At 39.9% G+C, this 18,144-nt stretch overlaps 2 protein-coding genes across 3 annotated transcripts; one reads left to right on the top strand and one right to left on the bottom strand.

The window, feature by feature from the left end:
* The first annotated feature begins 87 nt into the window (after window positions 1–87).
* cfap70 (cilia and flagella associated protein 70) lies at window positions 88–12,780 on the top strand. Of its 2 annotated transcripts, XR_004630861.1 has the most exons (28): window positions 88–279; window positions 1,569–1,755; window positions 1,938–2,033; window positions 2,192–2,250; window positions 2,500–2,580; window positions 3,278–3,463; window positions 3,713–3,895; window positions 4,213–4,307; window positions 4,655–4,745; window positions 4,965–5,102; window positions 5,783–5,941; window positions 6,313–6,402; window positions 6,545–6,636; window positions 6,894–6,954; window positions 7,076–7,255; window positions 7,420–7,551; window positions 7,635–7,763; window positions 8,506–8,639; window positions 9,057–9,172; window positions 9,323–9,520; window positions 10,028–10,167; window positions 10,419–10,571; window positions 10,724–10,885; window positions 11,369–11,458; window positions 11,624–11,641; window positions 11,740–11,841; window positions 11,987–12,034; window positions 12,370–12,780. XR_004630861.1 is itself a non-coding variant. In XM_034680838.1 (27 exons), exons 1-27 carry the CDS (start codon window positions 208–210, stop codon window positions 12,478–12,480), a joined length of 3,285 nt encoding a protein of 1,094 aa, XP_034536729.1. In that variant the 5' UTR covers window positions 88–207; the 3' UTR covers window positions 12,481–12,776. The 2 variants fall into 2 exon arrangements, 1 of the variants encoding a protein (XP_034536729.1); XM_034680838.1 differs by lacking the exon at window positions 11,624–11,641 and having other exon boundaries at window positions 12,370–12,776.
* On the bottom strand, window positions 12,539–17,983 carry LOC117810496 (transmembrane protein 138-like). The gene is made up of 5 exons (XM_034680357.1): window positions 17,945–17,983; window positions 16,326–16,531; window positions 15,915–16,086; window positions 15,450–15,525; window positions 12,539–13,219 (listed from the first exon to the last, which is right to left on the bottom strand). The coding sequence occupies exons 1-5, from the start codon at window positions 17,981–17,983 to the stop codon at window positions 13,107–13,109; spliced, it is 606 nt and encodes a 201-aa protein (XP_034536248.1). The 3' UTR covers window positions 12,539–13,106.
* Window positions 17,984–18,144: the final 161 nt, after the last annotated feature.

The following is an 18,144-nucleotide window of genomic DNA, read 5'->3' as shown; positions in this document are numbered from 1 at the left end:
CTGTCTATCTGTCTATCTGTCTGTCTGTCTGTCTGAATTGAGATTTTCCGGATGTACGTGAACATCTCTCCGTGTTCAGCAATGTTGCCATGGGAACATCCAGGCGCTTGTCAAACGAAGAAGTATAAACAGCCAAAAACTGTAACTTAGCTTGCTAAATTTACTTAATTTAGCTTAAATTAAGTGAGTTTATTCTTTTTCCTCACAATGGAGACGAGTGAAAATAAAGGGAAGGAAGACTTGACGATAAAAATGACTGTCACCAGTGGAAATAACCCGGTAAGCTCAGAAACATTTATATGAATGCTACACATAATAACCAACGTAAGAAATGCACCGTTAGCTCAGTCACCCAAACCAGTTATCTTAAATCAATTTTACACTGGTTAATCTTATTAGCAGAAAAAAGTGTCTTGTACTCATCCATGTATACAAGTGATGCCATGCTTTAACTGTGACATGTTACAGTATTTCTCAATTGCTAAAACACTAAACCCTATTGTAGGAATCAAATTCCTTAGTGTCTGAACCCATGAATTCAATCAGTCACTCTTTTGGCAAAACCATAAGCACGTTTCACCTGTTAGACACAACTTGCAAACACATTATCACCCACTAAAACACATTTTGCACTGTGATGCACTTGTGTTGCATAATGGTAAGCACAGGTAGCAAAAGTTAAACACATTTGAAGCACAGGTGTCACAGCTTAAACACAACCACTCAAAACTGATCACACCTGTGGCTAATGATGTGAGGAAATCAATATAAGCCTGGATCCGGCCAAGGTTTTTTTCCCCCCTGTTGCCCGGCCAGGGAGAAAGTGGCCTGTGATGTGGATGAGGTCCTGTGGCCTGACCCAGCATGTAGACCTGATGCTGTGGCTGAATGATTGTTGTAAACACTTCAGTTCGATTTTGTGGATTACACTGTCATGTGCTTCTCATATATATTTTTGTTTTTACTTTATTGTTACTGGATACAGGTGCTACCATTCAATTAACCTACTGTGAACAATAAACATTATTTCTACAGCTTCATGTCCTGAGCGTTGTGTTTTCAGTGTTTTGATGTAGTGTGTAATGACTGCTCAGTATTGGTCTTAATTTTGATTGACTTGGGGTATGATCTGATAACATTGTTTGGTTTTGCAGGAAGAGTCAGAGGTTTGGTGAATGTAGTTTGAAAGTTGGGTTTTGTGCGTATAGTGTTGAGAAAAGCGTGGTGGATGTCAAGAAATGTGTTCTAGCAATTGAGAAATATTGTAATACCATTTATTACCCGTCTTTCTTACTGATCTTCCGGTTGTGTAAGAAGCTTGATTCTGATTGGTCAAAACCCCTTGACAACCCCTTGACAGTGGTTATTAACATTCACTAACTTGAGCAACACCAGAGTCAGGATAGTCAAGACCCCTTGTCTCACCCTGTCGGGATTGTTTTTCCCATAACAACCTGCTAACCATACATTATCCCTTACTTATGACCCACAAATGCTGCGTAAATGCCAGCATCCAAATGTGATTGTGTATCCACCTAATGCATCTATTCTGTTTCTTGTCTTTTCAGCAAGGAAAAAGGGAAGACAGCTTTCAGAGTTTTCTGCAGGTTGAAGTGGATGGGAATATGCTGGGACAGTCAGACCAGAAAAGTTTCAACCCTGTCAAAGAGTGTGTTGACTACGACTTCACCTGCAGTTTCCACTGCGCCAATGATGCTCAGGCATTCAGTGACATTGCCAAGAAACAGATCATTCGTAAGTGAAGTTTGAAAATATTGCTCTGTCTTCTGATGTCTGATATAACGTGTTCATCTCACCTGCTTCTGACACTGAAGTTTCTAAACGTTAGATTTCCTTCTGTCTGTTTTTAAACTTTTACACTTTTTTGTTTTGATTTTCAAGTAATTGGTGTGCGGGGTCTCTCTTTGTATGAATAGTGACAGTGACGGAGGTCCTGCCAGAGGACAAGAAAAGTAAAGTAAAGACAGCAGTGCTGGGCCAAGCTGTGGTTGACATGCTGCCGCTGTTACAAGGTACAGCTGCACTTGTTAAAACAACAAAAAAAATTTAATACTGTCATAAAAACTTTACTGATGTGTGTCTCTTGTAAGTTCCTTCATGAGGAGGATGTTCAATTGACTTCAGAGAGCTTGGACTTTCAATGTTAATGATTTTTCTCTTTTGTCTGTAGGTCAGTCTAGCTTCTTGTGCACAGCCCCACTAAATCCAGTGACCAGCTCAACAGCCAAGGTAAGAAGTGTGAATGAGTATGAAAGTAAAGTGAAAAGTAACTCTCTGTTAATGTTTTGTCTTAGGTCCTAATAATTTGAAAAGATCACACAAGGTCACATTCTACATATTGTCAAAATGTTTTTACCCTATTATAATGATCTCCTTTTGGAGTCCCCTGCTAGATTTATGACAGTTTTATACCATTGCAAAATAAGTAATTGAGGTGGTAGTTTCTTCCAGAGTCCTCTATCAGTGCATGTTTTACAGACACAGAGCAGACAGAATGAGGAGAGAGCAGTTAGTGCCAGACTGAAGTGGGCAGCCTGCCTTTTCAAGGAGAAGAGAAAGGTAAATCCATCTGAACTCACTCAGGCAGGAACAGTTACATGGTGGATGAAAATCAATCTTCAAGTCATGTTAGCTGGGGAAAAAAGTTTACTGCCATATGCAGAAGCCGTGGCTTATGTTACAGAACCTAATTGCAGTTGCTCAAAGAGCCTACAGGGGGTGTTTATTCTGCCCTGCAGACTCTGAAAGACCCATCTGTCCATGAACTGTATTACGGATGTTAATGTTATTTGGCTGTTTCAAACAAGTTGTCTGACAGGTTGAAGGTGATAAAGTTATACTGCAGGGCAATAAGTACCGGTTCAAGGACTCACAACGTCTCATTACTGTTGCACCTTGACTTTTAGATGTGCTACTTCCACATTTCTCTCTCATCATTAGAAATACTTTTCTATTATTAACCCCAAGGTCTGCATTGAAGATAGCATCACTATCCAGAAAGAGAAACATTGAGTCAGTTTTGCACTCCTTGCACTGATGCTCTCATTGTGTCTCAATAAGGCTAAGATGAATTGAGACCTTTAGTCAGACTGATTCTCACATATTACTGTCAAATCTCCAATTCAAGTTTTCACACCACTGATTAATTTGAACATTTGCTCATCTCACCTTCTGACAATTAGGATCACTTCACTGCAGAGAGTTTACGTTTCTAAATCATATTGAATGTACTTCTTGACAATTTCACCTCCTCCAGCTGACGAGCCTAGATGTATGTGTCAGTGTGTCAGAGCCGGTGCTGTCTGAAGCTGAACTCATAGCCTCAAACCTGCTGAAGGTAACTGTGGAGACAGCCTACTCGGTGCCTGAGGCATGGCTGCTGCAAACTGGTCCTGCACCGTGCACACACATTGCTGCCATGGAGGTCCCACTTACTGCTCAGGTAAGTGGTACACTGTGTTTCATATAGCCACTTTATGATATGTCAGTGAAAATATCTGACTACATTGTTATATTCCATGTTTTGCTGTTCAAGCCAAGCCGAAAAAGGGAAACATTAACACTTGATGACCCAAGATTGTTGAGCTGCAGAGTGTATTAAATCCAAATGTAACTAAAACCCACGCTGCTTGATCCAGATCAACTTCAAACGTGAATGATTTTGGAACTTTGCTTTTCCTCTGACTTTCAGCAAAATCAGGTGCTGGTGTTCTCTGAAGGGCAGCTGAAGGTGGGGGGGCTGAGGGAAGAACAGGGGAGACAGAAGAAGAGGCCCCATCATGCCCTGCTGGCTTCTGGGAACCACTTCCTGCCTGGTGCCTTTTTCCAGAAACAAGCTATAGAAACAGAGGATGGAGAGCTGACGGGTACAGAGGTACTGTCACTGTGAATACTTCCACATGCTGCCATTTGTTAGTTAGTATATCTCAGTGCATTGATCAATTTTGAAGTATAGCACACAACTGTCCTTCATATCAATACTGTACATGACAAATTTTTAAAGTGAAGATGTTTTAAAAGTATCTGATTTGACAGATGTCACCAGATTTTGAACAGACACCTTGTGACTAATTATTTAAAACATTAAAAGGAGATGTATTTGCTCTTAGTGTATCTAATACCATCTAACAGTATTTACTACTAGATTATTAACAAACTATTGATGGGGGCAAATGTTAAATTCTCCTTCAGGATGCAGAGTTTCGTAATGAGGCAGAGACCCTGAAGTCCAGGGTTAGCTGGGACACGGAGATGTGCTGCTTCCTGGATGCAGGAGGGACAACCAGGTTAGCTACATATCTAATTTCTCCTCCTCAGTAACCATTATTCTTCCTGTTGGCATGACTTCTAAGGGATTATTTTACAAAGTGAAAGTCTGTGGACAGTTTCTTAGGGCTGCCTCTGGGCTTATTTATACAAGATACAACTTTTCAGGATCAAAGCAGAATGTTCTGGAAAACTGGGAAAATTTGATGTAAAAAAACGTTAAGAAAAGAATAATGAATATTGTAGAGAAGTAAAAACATAAGAAAAACATCATAATGTATGTGGCATAATTACAGTGTTGGGTGGAATTAAGCTAGAAAAGATACATATAAAGTTGCTAAAATCTCAATGTTGATGGTGATTTCAGGCTACGGCAGAGGATCACTGAGACCAGACTGTGGCCTGTTGAGATCATGAGGTCTTTGGTTCCACTGGCAAAGGTAGCAGAAACCTTGAAGGTAAAACAGCTCAGTTATCTAATGATCAGTGAAGAAGTATTAACAAGGCTCTTTTCTACTATATTGACTCTACACACATCCAAAATCTTTTCAGGCAAATTGAATGGTAGTGTCTGTGTCAGGATCTACATTATACAGACAGATACTTCTCAATGCACAGACCCATTACTGGTTTATGTGTGTGTGTGCGTGTGTGTGTATGTCTCTGTGTGTGTGTAGCCAGGTGAGGAAAACCCAGAGATCCCTTTTCATGGGGTGGCGTTTGTGGACATGGGGCAGCTGCTGTATCCTGGAGTTACCCGCATCAGAGGAGCGTACAGCATTCAGCCGTTCTCTGAAGCCGAATTACAGAACAAGGTCCAACAAAAACACACAATATCACTCCTTTGCTCAGTTTTTTCCAAAGTTTAAATTAAGTCTATCTGTGTTTAAGACAAACACTTTTAGTAAAGTACATTCGTTGGATTGCTTGGGTGGAGTCAGTTGAAATGATTCACATAATTACCATATCTGTGAGTCAACTTCAGAGATATGTAGTAACAAAAGTTATTCATAAATACAGCCTTTATTTATAAGTAAGGTGTGCCATTATTGCCAATATTGTTGCTGTGTATACTATAGATATGTTGGAAGCTGTAAAGTCTGTTACAAACATTATACAGACGAGTTCAATGAAATGATGCTAAAAGGACAAACAATGCAGAAACTACCCAGAGCTAGGATGTGGGTAAGCAATCTGTTGCTGCAAAATACAACTTCATAGCTAGCATGCAAAGAGGATGAGACGGCTTTAAAGAGCTAGAACAGGTTAGGGAGATCTAAACTCACTCTCCTCCCACTACCATAGCTTGAATTGCAGTACAGCATATCTTGGCACCCTAGAAAGTTAAGTGAAAGCCTGAAAGCAACTATAAAGTGGTTCCCATTTACACATCATTCACTCAGCTAGAGCTCACTCATACAAAACCTAACATCATTATAGACTGACACTGAATTAAATTGTTGAAGTCAATTTATCTTTCATCTAATATTTAAAGGCCAAGCGGAGTGTCAGCGTGTTAAAGGAGCAGGTCAAGGCTGAAGCCAATCTGGCCAAAACTCGTGCCAGCTCATCTGCAGGTTCTCACAGGGGGAAGGCAGGGAAGACCTTAGATGGAGGCAAAGGAGCCAAGGGACCCAAGGAGCAAGCCAAAAAGGTTGGCATGGTCACAATCCACACAATTTTTTTTACATCAATCTTCCATTGCCGGTACTTGCAGGTTGTTGGACAATCATAGCAGTACAGTGAAAAAAAGTCATAAAAGTTTTCTTTAAAAAAGTTATTTCACCCTAGGTTTCTGCAGCAGCTTTCGGGGTCGCAGGCTCGATTCCAGCCTCGACCATTTACTGCATGTCCTCCCCCACTCTCTACCCCCCACATTTCCTGTCTCTCTTTAGCTGTCCTGTCCAATAAAGGAGAAAATGCCCCAAAAATATAACTTAAAAAAAAAAAAAAAACTGTAATCATGGAAGTCTCAGGTTGTATCTGGAAGGTTTGACCTGTTGTTACCTGTTTTTATTTTTGCAGTTACCAAGAAATCCGAGCAGGGTGAATGGAGTCGACAGTGTGGCCCACAGCCCGACTGAAACTGAGCCGCCCATCAATTTGGAGAGGAATGTAAGCTTCCTCTTAACAGAGGCACAACTCCTTACAGCAAGATAAACTTCATCTCATAGTGTTTTCCTTGATACTGCAATGTTTAATGATTCTGTGGCTGGTTTACATGCATGCTATTGTGCAATATTTTGGTTAATTACAGATGTATTTGGAGGCCAGGACTTATATTATCGTTGAGGTAGCCATGGAGAAACCCTTGGTACCAAAGACTTCACCAGAGGAGCTGGCAAGAAGGTAATGTGGTCTATAAATCCTCTAACGTTCTATTTGTTTGCTTGATTTTACCACCTTCATAATCAAAACATTTAAATAATGGCAAAGTCCTCTGGATAATAAAATAAAGTATGACTCATGTATTGGCGGCAGGTCTAATGGTGACAGGTTTGTACACACAGCATCACTCTGGTCTTATTTGGCCATTGCCTGTTGTGTTTCTTGCAGACTATGGAGAAAAAACAAGTGAGAATCTGTGTTTCTCTGTTTTTCTGCAGGGTGAAGGCTTTGATTCCTCCCAGACCTCTGCATCCACCAGGTCCTAGCAGAGCAGACAGAGTAAAACACAGATATACTTTTATTTATACAGCACACACTCAGATAAACAAACAAGAAGAACAACACACCAGTGGAAAGTTGCTTACTTCCTGACTCTCCACATGTCTGTGTACTCCTGCAGGCAGTGTTGGGCTTCCACAGGCAGGTAGGCAACGTGGTGAGCCATGTTTCAGACCAGTATAATGAATTGTTGGGAGAGACCCTGCCATCAGAAGCATGTAGCCGGGAGCAAATGATGGTTCAGCTGATGGGATCACTCAATGTCTCTGGCAGATACTTCGCCTTCAAGGAGCAGATGAAGGTCAGAAAAATTGCTCATGTCTCTGGTGGAAAGATAAAACTTTCAGGAACTCTGATACAATTTTTAGAGAGGACCTTCAACACCTCAGGTATTTATCCTTGTGGTGTTGGCTGTTCTGTCATTATTTGACCACATAACAGTGTGTACTTGTCTCTGTTGTTTAGCCTGCAGTGGTAAGGATTGTACGTGACAAGATGCAGCGGACAGAGCCATTCACTGACCCTCAGGAGCTCAGGGCTTTTGTCAGCAAGCTCTATGTCTACCTGGTGGATGAAATGAAACATGCTCTAAACAAGGTAATGCACACACATTCCTACACAAACACACACACTTATGCACTGCACATAACTTTAATTTTTTATTCTCTCCTTCTTACCAGATTTATTCAGATGACATTGATGATGACTCCCAGGATGAGATCCAGTCGAGTTCTTCTCAGCTAAGACATTTTGCCAGAGAGGCTCAGCTTACTGGGGATTATCAGCAGGCTGCTCACTACTACCAAGAGGTGCAATAACATGCCTGCCTTTCCTAATACTTTTGCTCCTCACTCAATGTAAATTTGGAAAAGTTTGCTGAAAACTTTTTTTCTTTTCAAACTCAACTCAAACTCACACACTTTTATGAAGTCCTCTTTCCAGACCTATGGATTATTGTAATTCCTGTACGTCAGGGGTTCCCAAACTTTTCAAACCGCGACCCCCAAAATATAGGTGCCAAAGACTCGCAACCCCCACTGTCCCTCAAAGTGATTTAATGTTCATTTAGCTGGTCTGCAGGAAGTTAGCCTACCTGTATGAGCATGTGTCTGTGTTTCCTGTGCCGTTATGAATTGACCTACTGCTACTGATGCTTTGATAATTAATTGTTCACTAACCCTAAACTTAGGAGTCATCCGGAAAAAAGAAAGGTGGAAAACTTATTACATTTTCTATTTTCAAGGTTTACTTCAAGTTTAGCTACTATTTTTGTCGATATTTTTTACTTTAATGGGTAAAATGTACTATTTTTACATAATAATAATAAAAAAAACATTCTGGAAGACATCTCACGACCCCCCATTTGTGTCTTGCGATCCCACAGGGGGTCCCGACCCAGACTTTAGGAACCCCTGCTGTACGTCATGATTTGTGGCCTTGAGTCATGTTTCTGAAGTTCAAATTAATAGCCACCTTGATGCAGATAATGAAAGTTCACTAGTGAAAATAAATTAAAATGGCCACCTACTTTTTGTGTTTGTTGCCTCAAAGTTAGTGGCGAGACATCCTCATGAACCCTCACATAAGTTTGATTGGGGGAGGCTCTTCATGCAGACAGGAGACTACATGAAGGCTAAAGAGTGTTTCCATGATGCTGTCTCCATCCAGCAGGCACATCAGCCCAGGTGAGAAATGCTCAAGGTACACAAAAAAAATAAAGTTTCAATAGAAAACAAAACTTGATTTCAAACACATCAGTGATTTATAAAAAAGGATAAACGAGAGGATATAGCTTTAGAGAATTGAATTGAGCTCAACACAGAAGCATGAGTGTATTAACTGTTCATCAGAATTATTTATCCAGACTAAAGTAAGTGTAAGGTGAAACAGAGCACTTCATAGTTCCAGTTCTGCCATTACGCTCTACATCACTGCCTGGTGGCATAACATCGCCATTCATTCATTCATTAACTCTTCAACATATCTTTTAATTAGATACTATATGAGAACCAAATCAAAAGAAAGAGGCTGAATAAGACAAAAGCAGCATCATGAAACTGGTTAGTCTAGGCGGCTGTGTCTGTTTTCTCTTTTATCTCCAGCCTGATGATGTGTGGAGTGTTAGCAGCAAAGTACGAGAAATATGAAGAAGCCCAAACCTTCCTTGAGCGAGCCACAAGCACAGACCCTGAAAGTGTTGTAGCCTGGACACTGCTTGGTGAGATAAAGTCTCTATTCCTTCCTAATTCTGTCCATACAAATAAAATCAATCCTCACAACAAATGCTTACTGTAAAAGAACTGAGACAGGAGAGATGCATGCTGGGAATTGTATATTGTCATTTCAAATTTCTGTGTCTGCTGTCTAGGTTTGATTCATGAAAGCCAGAACGAATCCATCCAGGCTGAGTTCGCTTTTCTGGAGGCCAGAAAGCTGCTGAGGGCAAATGAAGCAAAGAAAGGAACACAGAGGGAGGAGGAGAATAAAGACGAAAAGGAGATAAATGAGAAACTGAAGGACAAGCTTGAAGAAGGAGAGATGACTGAGTCTATTAATGATGTGCAAGGTGGGATGCTGTTGAGTTGAAAGAAGGTTGAGCTCTGTTTTTATGTGAATGTAATGATGTGAGTGTGGAAATAGCATAAATGCATTTATTGAAGAGACAGCTGAAATGAGATGAAAGGATGGGGTTAGGTTAGTACCTTAAGTTTTACTCACTCCAGTCCCTTTTTGGCTTTTGCTCCAGTGGATCTGCTTTGTGATCTGTTTACATAAGCATCAATCAAAATTTTTACAAAAGTCTGGTTGTGTTAGAGTGCATGCCCAATGTAGAGAGGCTATAGTCCTAAATGCAGTGTTCGTAAGCTCAACTCCAGACCTCGACCCTTCGCTGAATATCTTTCTGTACATGGTATTGCTGTATCTTTGTCAAGCATAACCAAAGGCAGACTCAGCTAATCCCTTTATTATGTCGTGTGCTTGGTAACACTCACAGTGAGCTTAAGCCAGGGGCTTATTTGGAATCTTGGTGCAGCCAGTGGTACCTGACAATTTTACGGTTGTGTTTTCCTAGACCCAGTGTGTGGAAACCAGGGCTCAGAGGTGCAAGGACAGCCTCCAGCACAGAGTGTCATGCCCAGAACAGCTCACACCAAACTCTCCTCCATTTACACAGAGACAGTTCAGTTCCTGCTGCAGAACTTTGCCCTGCAGGTAAAACACACTTAGTTGGTGACCTTGCCATCTGGACACACACTGGTAAAAGGATTTGGTTTGTATTTTTGAGTAGAGTCATTGAAAATATCTGTATTTTTTATGTTTTGTACATTTTATCTTTGTTTGTACTGGTATTTTTAAATAAATAATCCAAACTTGAATTCTGAATCTAAAATAAGTCGAGCAAGTGTCTCCAAATAAAACAAAAAAAAGTCCATTATCAGCCGCCACTCTTTGTTTGTTGTCAGATGGCGGAGCGAGCTCTGTCCCAGGAGCTCCTGTGTTCAGACGGAGGTCACAGTTTTTCATATCTTCTTCATGTTGCTCAGTGGCAGCTGCTCAGGGCTGACTACTGCAGTGCCACAGCCAGCCTGAGGGAGGCAATGTCTTACAGAGACCAGGTACTTTTTCTCATGACTCCTGGTGGCACAACTGATTAATTCACTGGTGGAAAACGTGTCATTTGAGGTTCTCTGTTTCTATACTGATCTGTAGATGGTTGATTGTCCCTTCTGATCACTGATCTCAGATTTTTCGCTTACTTTGTGAACAGGATGCAGATGCCTGGGCTCTGAATGGTCACTGTCACTATCTGAGTGGGGCATCCACTGATGCCATGAAGAGCTACGAGCGAAGCCTGAACCTCCTAGAGCAGCCGCCAGACTCCCACCTTGTGCTCCTGCGCCTTGGATCCATCTACCTTCAGCAAGGGAAGGTCAGATATTGAGACAAGCTTAATAGCTGTCTCATCAGTCAGACAGTTACATGGGTATTGTGTCTGTGCATGAGCCAGTGGAGGAGGTTCGTCTGGTTTCATTTTCAGGACAGATCACAAATGCAACTATTGTATTTTTTCCATCCACAACCCATGGGTGGGGCTTAAATGTGACTTGTGAAACTTTGAAATGCTGTAATGAAGCATTTAAGTTTGGAATTTTTCCATAAGCGATAAATCTGCAGTGAAGATATGGGTTTTACTGAACTTTTCTTTATGAACATTTTCATTTAGTTGTCATTGTTTTGCTATATGTGTGTTGTCTTGAACCACCTGTGTACGCCTTAAACTGGAAACCAGAGAGTTATCTTAGATATTCAAACTGTATTAAAGATGTTCATTGTTAGAAATTGAATTAACTTGTATAAACCAACAATCTAAGGTGTAGCTAAATCTCTTTTTTGTTTTGTTTTATACTTTCAGTTTAAGAAAGCCAAAGCTGTCTACCTACAGGCTTGTGAGCAGTCTCCATCCTGCCTGACCTGGCTGGGCTTGGGCACCACCTGTTACCGGGTAAACTTCACCTCCACCTCTAAACAAAGGCTCAGAGGAAGTCTTATTCCCCAGTTGTGTTTTCTGACTTTAGTTTGTTTGAGACATTTAATCATTTGCTTGGGTTCTCTTCTTTGTTATTTCCTTTTTCTTTTTTTCTCCTTTACTCTGGAATGCACTGTTTAGTGAGCCAGCAAGTTTCATGTAAGATAGTAGCAGAGCTGTTGGCACCATAATTTACCTTTAATTTGGAAGAAGTCAGCCTTGGTTTCATGTGTTTGTGTGGCTGCCTGTCTGTGTAGCTGGAGGAACTAAGTGTCGCTGAGGAAGCTCTGACTGAGGCCAACCGTTTGAACAGCCAGAACTCAGAGGTGTGGGCTTACCTGTCTCTGATCTGCCTGAGGGTGAGTGATCATCATTCTCTGTAACACACATGCCTCTGCACTGGCACAAAGTCAAACAAGGTATCACTTCTCATTTTCTGCTACTGGATTTTGTTTCCAGAAACACAGGGACCAAATTAACTTTGTAATGAACCCTTTGTTTCAGGCTGGCAGAGCAGAGGAGGCAGAGCAGTATCAAAAATATGCTACAAGGGTGAGTTAGTGTGTTTTTTTTCAGTCTGTAACAGCAGTTGTAGAATAGGGCAGTGTCGAGGCTTTGGACTTATTTCTTCTAACATAATGCTGGGAAATCAATCATTGTTTGCTTAATAAATATAAACATAGAAAATAAATGTAGATTTTTTTCTTTTGTTTATTACATTTTTACTGAAAATGTATATTGATAATAGTTTATTTTGTTTTATTGCTAGACAAGCTAATCCAGGCCTCTATATTGATCACTACTTTCGTCACGTATTAGAAAGTCATAATGCTACTTTCATTTCATGTCTTACAAAAATATCCCCTCTTTCTGTTTTATACACCAAGTTCAACCTGCAGAACAAGTCACTCCTGAAAGAGTTCAGTGACCTGAAGGAAAAGCTCCGCTTCAGTCATCTGGAGGCATGCTTTGCAGCAAGCTCCGAAGCAGGGATTTGAATCATATATCCAAGTATTTTTCCAAAAATAACAACGAAAAAAGTCCAAATAAACAACATTTAAGGACATTTTACTGTATTTAATGTATTTATATGAGAAATTGTTGTGACAATACAACTCAGCCAGCTTAGATGAATCACTGGCCGAACCATAATACAGAATCCTCTTTTAGAAGCAACATTACAAACAAACTCAAAGCAACATTTATATTTTTAAAATGTATATAAAACAGGTATGTGTTTAAAAAAATGTACAACATTAACAAAAATAAAGAAAAGGGCATGTGGTGAGTGGAATCAACAGAGTATTTGTCTCTTTTTTCATGTAGTGTTTTACCCTGTGAACAGTCAAACAGGCCTGATGAGACATTCCGGCCTGCTTGATGAAAAACACCCCACCAGTTTTGGCACAATCCACCCAGGGAATATTATGTTACACTTCTTGTGTAAATGCCACTGTGATCGAAAATGAATTTCAAATAAAGTTTCTGTACCCATAGAAGACACTCTATTGAACTTTCACTCAGTTTTAGCATATTTACTCTCCATATGGAAGGTTAGCTTGTGTTCCTTTCTTACACTTGTTCCAGCTTCTGTGGCACCGCGTGTTGTGTTGCCATGATGAGATCACTGTCTGGCCCGAACAAAGACTTCTCGCAGCCACGGTGAGTCCTCATAGAGTCGAGGGTCACCAAGATACTCTGAGGTCCTCTTGTAAAAGTAGTAGTACAGCACAGAGCCTGTGAACAGGACAATATGTGAGAATGATTAACACACAAAATACAGAAACATACAGAAAACACTCATAGTTCATTAATCCTAAAGGAGCTCTCTGCTAGATCATCAGCGTCTTATACGACAGAAATGACTGAGATGATTCAAAAGGTTATTTCAGTGGTTAATTTATTTTAACAACCAACATAAGTCTTCTCCTGGATTTACTTTTCTAGGAGCAAAATGTTTCAGTAAGAATTCTGTTGTAACTTAATAGGGACAGAAGCTTAAAAACAGATAATGAAAAGCTAATGAAAGCATATGATTCTATCTTAAAGCTCTCATTACTCCGTTTAGTTATGTTGAAAAACTGTAAAACGTAAACATTTTAATTAAGGGCCATGTTACTGTAGTCTGATTAACCTAAGAACTACAAGTTACATACATAAAATTTGATAAATATATCACAGGAATGTAAACCCTTGACTTGTTTTTGATTAGCTCAAGATGTGTACCTGCAACATTTATGTGAAATACTTGGATAAAATCAGCTTGCAAAAACGTAAGAAGTCGGTGAGTTTAGGGTGACTTATTCAAGTTATCTTGAGTGATAAAGTAGTGCACATATTTTGAAACCATTCTCCATTATTAGAACAAATGATCATTTAAATTCAAAAGCACAGAATGTGGCAGATATTATTTTGTACGTAAATATCTCAATTGTTCTCATAATTTGGGAGTCATCTGTCAGTGGCTTCAAGGTTACTTTGACATATAGTGTAATTGTATATTGACATTAGCAATGCAAATACAAAGAAAATCGAGAAATGGAAAACACCTTGAAGAAATTACAGCCAAGTATTTTTGTGAACATTCAGATATAACTCAGCCCAGCAGAGTGTCTAAAAGAAGGTTGTGAAGGTGTAGAGAGTTAGTGATGCAACACTGAGCCACACACTGAGTAAGCGTCTGAGTGTGTCTAGAGTAGCAAACAAAACAAAGAGGCATATGAAACATAGCTACAGGATGTGCTCATCCTTAATAAGAGATAACCTGCTGAGAAGAACAACTAGACAATAAATCCTTTTATCCACTTATGAGCTTAAACGTTTATGAAAATCACACCCACATTAAGATATGACATCACTGCCTGGAGTCTGTAGAAAGAGCGGGGAGCCTTATCTCCCTAAATAAAAAACTCTCAGCACCAATGTGAGCTTTGTGGCAGAGGTGATCTTACTCTGGGTGTTGTGTTATAATCACACCTTAAAACTGTTTGCTCACGTTTGAATCAGTGAGACAATTCAAGGTGTGGGCAGTTGCTCAGACAGTATCCGGCTGCAAGGCTGTAAGTCATTAACTTATGAGTAGTGGTTGCATAGAAACCCACACAGATAGGGGAAACTATGGTGTAGTACAGGGGTTTCCAAACTTTTAAGCACGCGACCCCCAAAATATAGGTGCCAAAGACTCACAACCCCCACTGTCCCTCAAAGTGATTTAATGTGGCTTCATGTAACTGGTCTGCAGAAAATTAGCCTACATACCTATATGAGCATGTGGCTGTGTTTCCTGTGCCGTTATGAATTAACTTGCTGCTACTGATGCTTTTGATCATTAACTGTTCACTAACCCTAAACTTAGGAGTCATCTACAAAAAGAAAGGCAGAAAACTTGTCACATTTTCTATTTTCAAGGTTTTATTGCAAGGTTAGGTACTATTTTTGTTGATATTTTTTACTATAATGTGTAAAATGTACTATTTTAAGATAACTTAAAAAAAAAAAAAACATTCTGGAAAACATCTCATGACCCTCCATTTGTGTCTCGCAACCCCCCAGGGGGTCCCGACCCCCAATTTGGGAACCCCTGGCGTAGTATATGTAATCCTCTAGCAATAACTGTGTTAATCTTTGCTTTGAATTCAGCATTTACTCTAACAAATTTCCCTTCAAGGAAATACTTTGTCATACTGTCTTTCACTGATATTAAACAGATAGAAAACCACATGTTCTGCTGTATTCAGGCTACTGTAAACTGAGAATAACTGAGCAAATCTAAAAGTAAATCATTTAAATCAGAATAAACACAGACAGAGTGTGCCTGTGCTTGATCCTGACAGAAGAAAGATTTGACTTTATAAAAAAAGCTCAAAAGACAGCACTGCCAAAGTTGTTAGCTTCTGGGTTTGGATAAGAAGAAAACATTCAAAATAATATATTTATTCGGCAACCAAAAAAGATAAAATGATCTTACCGACTCTTTGGACCACAAATAGCACCTGAAGGCCGTCTGTCCAGATAAATCTGTTGGTATTTAGCCAACGCAGATTCTAGAAAGAAAATGCAGAACATCAACAATTATTTTGATGTCATTACTTGACAAACAACAATATACTAGTAAGGCCAATAACCATGTGATCCAATTTACTGTCTAACAGAGGACTGGTGAGGAAAAAAATATTAAGATAATTATTTAGAATATTATATTATATATCATTTATAAGATTTGAGGGTTTACACACACTGATGATATTTTATTGTATCAGTCACATTTAAGATTCTCAAGAAGTCTGTTCTTCAACAATAGAATTTCAGCTATCATAAAACTGTTGCACACAACATAATAACATCAAGGCACAACTAGTTTTTATCAAAGTAAAATTCATATGAACAAAGATGTAAACAAATCTAGGCCTTTCAGTGTGAACACAGCACATACCATTAGCCAAGAATGCAGTACGATACTGAAGGTCAGGTAGAGAGCAGAGAGCATTAGCAGGGCTCTAAACCGCTCCAGCAATATGGCCACCAGGCCGATTTGGAACACATAGGTGTTAAACAGCATCAACAGAATGATGATCAGGTTGAACAGGATGGAAATGTCCTGCATACTGTTGAAGAGAAGCAGAGAGAGAGAGAGAAAAGAAGGGAAACTTGTGACCAGCAGGAACAACAGGGACGAGAACAGAAAGATCACCAGGTCTCTATCCAGTGGTCTTTCATTTTGCTCCAGCATCCAAAGTGACTCAGTATCAGCAACTAAAGCTGGCTATTTTCAGCTCAGAGTCCCCCCCCCCCTGAGGCTGAAGATAAAACTTTGCTGTAGAAAGAGTGAGGGATGGTTACATACATGAAGAGTACAAGTTGGACAGCAGGTTCAGTCCTCAGCAGCTCACTGAAGGAGTTGACAAACAGGTCAAAGGAGAGCAGGCTGAGCTGAATCAGTAAAACCAGGGAGTAGTTGCTGGTTTGGAGCGTCTCTGGCCCAAAGGCCGGGCGTCCAGCCGGACTGTGGTTCCACGATGGATCCAAGGCTGCGCTGCTCTTGCCCACACACTATATAGAAACATTAATTCTCACATAACAGTCTGTAACGGGGATCGCAGTGAGACTTTCCTATGAAATAAAGGTGAGGTGTGAGGCATACAAAATCATGGCTCCATTTCTTCTTACAAAATCAGTCCACTTTACTTTGAAAAAATGGAAAAGCGAAAGGAGGATGCAGTTTTTGGCTGAGCTGCCTGGATATCACAGATGCCAACATGTCACAACTGGTGACTGGAAGAGTTCCAAATCAACAGATGTGGTAGAGCAGGGCAGCCTATTTTTTGTTGAAATTCTCCAGAACTGACAAGCTGGGATTGCAAAGGTTTTCTTGAACCTTCATGTCAAACCCGGTGAGACCTCAGGACCCAAATAAATCCACAAAAAACTCTGTGGAAGGAGAGAAGAGAAAAACTTCAGTTTTCTGCAAGACAAGTTGAAAAAATATACAGTTCAGTGCAACTCTCACTCTCACAGATTTGTTTACTTAAATGCAGAAACAGTATGTTCCTTCTCAATGTAACAAGTGACAGAAAATTAAATGAGCAGAATGAATTTAACGGTCCAATAATGACCCTTTCCTTAGAGGCTTAGACGTGTCACTATCACTAAATATCACTAACTAACTAGTTGTCTGTGGGACCAACTAAAATGTCACCTGGTTAATCACACATCAAAACTGTTGGAAAGGAGGTACAGTATGCTTCAAGAAGAACTGAAGAATGATGCAAAGACTCCCATGTTTATGACGGCATACACTTAACACTGACAGTACAATCTGAATGTATTGACAAAGAGAAAAGCTATACCTGACGAAGAATTTGCACTTATACATATTCATATAAGTAGAATCTATCTATATCAGAAAATCTGGAGTCAATTTATGAGTGTTTTGAAAATGTATCTGAAATTTCTGCACCTTTATGTGGACTAAAGGGTTTGTTGGGGGAAAGTCAATTCCTTTGACTAGGCCATAGAGACTGGGGACTGGGGCGCTGACTCTGAAAAGAGAAGTCTGGCTGAGGTTTTATTTATGTCTTTTTGTTATTTGTTTATTCCAAAAATGATGTTTCATTCCTCACAGAGGTACAAGCATGGATCTCAGCATGTCCTTAATTTTAAAAAATGTGGACAAATAAAACATGAAATAAATCATCCGAACAGATAAAAAATGAGCATGTGTGATTTCAGTCCATTGGCAGAACAAAACTTACAGCACATCTGTATGTAAGAATTGTTATTTTTGGGGAAATGCTGCCATTACAGTTTCAAAGTGCAAATCTCTCTCTCGCTAACTTTAAACCTAGCCATTGACAGTGAGCTGTTACATGTGCAAATAAGTCCCACCTTGAACTTGCAACGTAAAGGGGGCTTAGGGCGTAGGCTACTTATGTCGTTCCATTTTCTTGGTCAGTCTATCTTTACCCTTCTTAATGCCCATTGTGGTCTCTTAGTCTTTGTCATGATGTCCATACTGTGAATACTGTGCTAAAAGAAGGAAATGTAGGTGTTTACAAACCAGACAGCTTTCACTTTAAGTGTCACACATGTAGCCTTAAAGCATTATTATGTCTTACCTGAGACTAAATCTGCATAAACAGAATTTGAATGAAAGTGGCTGCGTT

Source organism: Notolabrus celidotus, chromosome 3 (genome assembly GCF_009762535.1).
Source record: "Notolabrus celidotus isolate fNotCel1 chromosome 3, fNotCel1.pri, whole genome shotgun sequence".
NCBI classification, from domain to species: Eukaryota; Metazoa; Chordata; class Actinopteri; order Labriformes; family Labridae; genus Notolabrus; species Notolabrus celidotus.
The sequence above is the reverse complement of the archived record's forward strand: the minus strand, read 5'-3'. Positions and strand labels throughout refer to the sequence as shown.